At 37.5% G+C, this 5,598-nt stretch overlaps 1 protein-coding gene across 1 annotated transcript; it reads right to left on the bottom strand.

The window, feature by feature from the left end:
• On the bottom strand, positions 1-5,598 carry LOC121420301 (glutathione S-transferase alpha-4-like). Its single transcript, XM_041614876.1, has 6 exons — positions 5,480-5,598; positions 4,193-4,244; positions 3,373-3,505; positions 2,386-2,542; positions 1,923-2,060; positions 1-424 (listed from the first exon to the last, which is right to left on the bottom strand). Exons 1-6 carry the CDS (start codon positions 5,570-5,572, stop codon positions 299-301), a joined length of 699 nt encoding a protein of 232 aa, XP_041470810.1. The 5' UTR covers positions 5,573-5,598; the 3' UTR covers positions 1-298.

The following is a 5,598-nucleotide window of genomic DNA, read 5'->3' as shown; positions in this document are numbered from 1 at the left end:
AGATTTGTTCCTTACAGTTGCCTTTTGGTGTATCTATGAATATATACTTATAAGAAGTCCATCCGGAAAAGATTATCGAGAATTTAAATTGGAATATACATTTGAAAAAGAAACGTGTAAATACGAATAGAATAAATACCCATATAACATTTTTTTTTTAATTCCTTCTCGTCCTCGTCGTCATCATTATCACCAGTGTTAATCGCAACTGTTTATTTGAGCCTTGTAACAACTCCATCTTTTGCGCATTTTACCGCGGTTTTCCATTGCCTACAACCGCAGTATTTCTGACCGGAATTTACGTTAACCAGCCCAAGATGCGACAGACATCGGTAGCATGCTTCGTATCGGTCGGAGGATGTCGCCGGGGACTGGCAAGATAAGCTTTGATCATCGGCTGATTCGAGAAGTGCTCGATGAAAGCCTAGTAAAAATAATGCAAACCAGATCAATGATACTCATCACAGTAAACTAAAGATACCGATGATGATACCAATAATGTATATACAAATTACAGTAATATTACAAACGATGACAATGAAAGTAGTGGAAATAATAACTAATCACTTTTTTCACATAATTATGAATGATGACTTGGCGATTTGAAAAAAAAATGTATATCATCAGCAGATCAAATTGATGTTTAGTGACCTGGGCCTACACTAGCACTGCAAATAAATAGGTGTTAATTAAACACCAGTTTGGTATCTATATCGGGAGACACTATGAAACAGCACCACTTTGGATTAAGGCTAAGACCACGAAGACGCGAAGGTAATTAAACAACACCAGTGTTAACCAATATCGGTTTGACTCTTAACTGGTGTTTTCCGATAGAGATACCGGACTAGTGTTAAATCAACACCGGTGGTTTTGTAGTGTACAGTGTGGATGCTCGCTTCATTCTGCTTATTCTATGGTAAAAATGACCAATTTTAGAAGGGATATAAATGTTATTGCCCATACGGGAATCGCTTTACAGATTCTAAAGATCCTTTTAAATCTTTGTACGCTGAACTAATTTTGGGGGAATATTAATGACAATGGTTTCCATGTTATTTTCTTTAATTCAAAATGACAATATTGCATCATTAATGCTTATTCGATGATATCCAAGAAATGTTGCCTTTTATTAGATTTATCCAATATGAAGGTAGGGGAGAAAATTAATTATTATGATGGTGGGGACCCAAGTCTGCGCACTTCTTATTTCACAAAATGTTTTGGTTAATAATGTTCCTTATATTGTTAAGAGTAAGTGTACCGAATTTCTTATTAAAAAATGAAAGAAAATATAGGATTTTCTTGAAAAAACCTCGGGCAGTCATTTTCAGATTGAAAAAAAAAATGGTACCCCATGTCTGCGCACTCATTCACTTTGCACACGATTCGGGGATTTTGATGACAAAGGCTGCGGCTGCATTTTGAGGCGTCACACGAAATGCCTGAATTATTTTTCCACCATTTTTAGTCGGATTTTTTTATGAATACCTGTCTATGTATTGCATGTGTAAAGTTCGTGCTCGTTGCGTATTTTATTTTTGGGGGGATCGTGCAGATGCGCGGGTGCGCAGACTTGGGAGACCGCGCAGACATAGGGGAACTGACCATACGATTGTTGAATTTAATTGGATGAATGTGCAATATTGCAACATCGGTGCGCAAATGGGTTTAATCGATCTCAGTCCGGACTGACTGGAAGAGATGGGTTTCCATCTATCTGAAAAACCAAAAACAATCTTATAAAAGGCAGTATGGATTCAACTCTTAGCATGTTTAACTAGCTGCGACACTCTACGTCCTGAGCCCCGGTCGTCCGTAGATCCGTCAGCCCACCCTTTGTTTTTTTAGGGAACCCAAGGGTTGTTTTACCTAACTACCCCCCCCCCCTTCGCCAACGGTTTGTTCGTGTAATTACTTACCGCACATCGTGGAAAGTCGGCCAGTAAAGGCTGGAGTTCGGGTATTTCTTTGACGTAAGCCAACGCATCGAAGACCATGATGTCTGCCATCGACAGTGATTCCCCAACCAAAAACCCGGAACTGCTCTCCGAAAGTACCTGTGGATACGGACTTCTGATAATTGATGCGTACGCCGATTATGGTCGGGGTAGAACATGTTAAAAAAAAGTGTAAATGATTTGTTTGTGTACACAATTCAACCCCCCTCCCCTCCAACCAAGTCATGAAGCGATCGCTCTGATAGCAATTTTATGTGATTTGGAACACAATAGGGCAGAGCTTGAAGTGTCGAGGACATAAGCCTTTTCATTTGAAGTATATGGTCTGGACAATGTCGTACTGAGAAGAACTAAATGGATATTATGAAACTTTTGTGCAATATAACCCAAATGCAACATACCTCCCCCTTCCTCAATACTTTACCTTTTCAAACACAGGGAGATATCTCTGTCGGCACTCTCTGAAGGCACTCTTAATATCCTCCTCGCATTTCTCCTTCGATACTTGGACCTCGTCGAATTTAGAATTGATTATGTTCGGCCAAGCTAGGTCTTTTGCACCCATCGTCAACATATCTATCCTATAATTATAATATATCAAAAAATTAGATCCCACAAATATAGACAAAAAATTCATGACATTGTCTTAGTTTAACGACATGGCAATGCACCTTCGAAGTTTGATATTAAATGCGAGAATGGATAACCACTCATCCCCTCCATATATATATATATATATATATATATATATATATATATATATATATATATATATATATATATATATATATAGAACGAGAGAGGAACAGAGCCGTGCATAATCAGGATTATATCAAATTAACAGAAAAATTGGGTTGAATATGGACATGATCAAACTGATTAATCATCATTGATTACATTAAAGAATAAGTGCCTTAACTTAAAGTATCTCAAGTTGGAAAACGCTTTATTATGTCTTCGTTCTGCGACATAAACGAAACGATAAAATATTTTCAAATGGCAAAATGGCAAATAATTTTTAAAAATCCATTGTCAAAAGTGAAGAATTGAAGCAGAAGTTCCGTCCTAGTTTCAGGAAGTACGTTATATTCATTTGCCCTCTGTTCTCCCGTATCAGTCATTCCGTTCAGTTATTCGTCTCTCCAATCTTGTGGAAGCTACAATCACATCAATGCTAGCCTACAGACTCCAGACGATAAATCATTCGAAAAACAAAGATTTGGAGAATAAGATTTGATCGGTATGGAGTCAGTATCCTTGGCGTGACAAGCATTAAAGACAACACGATTACATTTCATTTTTATTCAAAATACTTATATGTAGCAGGTAAAAACAAATAACAAAATGGCCAGTTTCGACTCACCGTACGGCCGCCGCGCCGTAGCGCAACAGTGATTGAGGTATGACTTACTTTGTTTTCTCTTCATCGGTCTTGCCATCGAGACGCCCTCTACGGCACACGAAGCGCAGTATGGGCTCACCCCCGATCAGAGTCTTCCCTTCTATTTCCAAGAGTGGAACCTGTTTAAACATCAGCTTTCCATCTATTTTTAAAGCAAAATACAAGTACAGAATATGAGCATGAGGTCGGTATACATGTTCCAGGGGGTTGTTTCACAAAGAGAGACTTAGAGTCGCACTATAATTCCAAATTGCGTGCGGAATAGAAGACATCACTAAATTGGTCAGATCATGCGAACGTGACGCGCACTATCGCGTATCCATCAATCAGATTGCACGTTACATATCATGTGCGCGTCGGCCTTTAAGTGCAAATCTAAGTCATACTTAAATCTTTGTGAAACACTCCCCTGGTCTATAGATGAATGCATCGACTACATATATAGTTTGGGGTTTGTTTGTTTTTTTAACTTTTGAGTTAGTTTTGTTGCTGAAACTGTAGGATTGCCATGAATTTTACAAAATGAGATGCGACTCTCCGTTAAAAAATGTATTCTATAAACAGGACAAATGCTGAATTGCCTTAAGAAAGCAAAATGTCATATTTCGAGAAATTATCTAGAATTAAGTTGTTAATTGATTAAATCATATTTCATTCGCTGCATTTTAATTCTCTTTCTTTCGTACTTCTTTTTCTTTTCTTCTTCTTCCTCTTCTTCTTTATCTTATTCTTATTCTTCTTCTTCATCTCCTTCTTCCTTTTATTTCGTCTTCTTCTTATTCTTCTTATTGTTCTTAATTCCGGTTATCTCTCATAGCACTTTAAGTACCTTTGATCAGCTGCAAAAAGTCATCCCTTGTCTCCAGATAGTTGTCTGTATACTAAAAAGAGCATGAAGAAAATTCAGATTTAGATTTTATTTTAAACAGTTATGGTATAAATAGTGATACAAAACTCATTTCATACATGTATAACAAATGTTTACGATACAAATCATTGTGATTATAATTAAATTCAACATCATCAATATTAACATATTAAAATATATACAAACTATGGTACAGTTTTGTAAGCAAATTATGAAATTTCACTCTAGTCCCACATACTGATATAGACGCCCTTTTGTCATTATTTTTGTGTTTTTAACACCCTTATCACGTTACGTACGTAACGTGCCCTATCGTGAAAAAGACATCCTTTTTACGTGTTTTTTTTTTGGTCGCGCTCGTATTTTGGTATCCTCTCGTCAATGTAAGTGGCCCCCGGGAGCACAAACTAAAGATGTTGACATTCACACCATAAACGGACATTTTACAGAGCAGTTTAAGAAAATCAATTTGTAAATCAAACAAAATAATGAATGCTCAAAGCTCGATGTCTGAGCTAAAATGTTCTGATATTGGATTCAAAACTTGATATTTTAAGCTCCATTCCAATGTATCTCATCGAACAGGCAGTACGAGCGCGAGCGAAAATTTTATAAAGTGAGAAACATTTTTTTTTTCAAGTCTTCCCCTGATTTTATTATATTCACACGTCTTTGGCCCGAATTCACAAAGGTGGTTTTTGCATACCATGGTTTCTGCTGATTTTGCGATTCACAAAGCTTGTTTTAAATGAAACCACCTTTATGAATTCGGGCCTTTATGTTTTCTTTTACTTTTTCTCCTCTCTTACCCTTCTTTTTAATTCTTTTTCTTTCTTTCCCCCTCTTTTTCCCTGTTTTCTTACCGCGCACCCCCCCCCCCACCGATCCAGTTATGAGCTGCCTACAATGGAATTACTCAACCGGATAATTATCCGCGTGCGTGCAGGTGTATTTTCATTCATGCGACACTGAGCATGCTGAGTGACGTGACTGCATAAACTGAAATCTTATTTAACGCATTCTATTTGCGTTTATATAGAAGCTATTAGTATTAGAGATCATTAAACCCCATTAAACACGAACAATTTGTACACACACTCGAGCAGGAATACACGTACGCGTGCACTTTATGTTTTTTTTTTTGCATCGAACAGCATTAGAAACGGGAAGGAGCTCTGCATATCGATAAATATTGACCGAAAAAAAAATCAGTTTACTTTCGTTGAATAAAGGTCGGACATCACTCACCTCGATTCCAGCAGCAACCAGAGCGAGTCTTATTGGCTCAGCAAAACCCCTGCCAGCAAAGTAAGTCAGACGTGGTGTACGTTCATCCGCCATTTTCTGCGGTACTGTGTCCCAGGGTC

Source organism: Lytechinus variegatus, chromosome 8, assembly GCF_018143015.1.
Source record: "Lytechinus variegatus isolate NC3 chromosome 8, Lvar_3.0, whole genome shotgun sequence".
NCBI lineage: Eukaryota > Metazoa > Echinodermata > Echinoidea > Temnopleuroida > Toxopneustidae > Lytechinus > Lytechinus variegatus.
The sequence above is the reverse complement of the archived record's forward strand: the minus strand, read 5'-3'. Positions and strand labels throughout refer to the sequence as shown.

Coding starts and splice junctions, on each gene's coding strand:
- LOC121420301 (XM_041614876.1), bottom strand. CDS start 5,572: ATGGCGGATGAACGTACACCACGTCTGACTTACTTTGCTGGCAGGGGT. Junction 4,245..5,479: donor TGGTTGCTGCTGGAATCGAG/GTGAGTGATGTC, acceptor TGCTCTTTTTAG/TATACAGACAACTATCTGGA. Junction 3,506..4,192: donor CTTTTTGCAGCTGATCAAAG/GTACTTAAAGTG, acceptor CTTTAAAAATAG/ATGGAAAGCTGATGTTTAAA.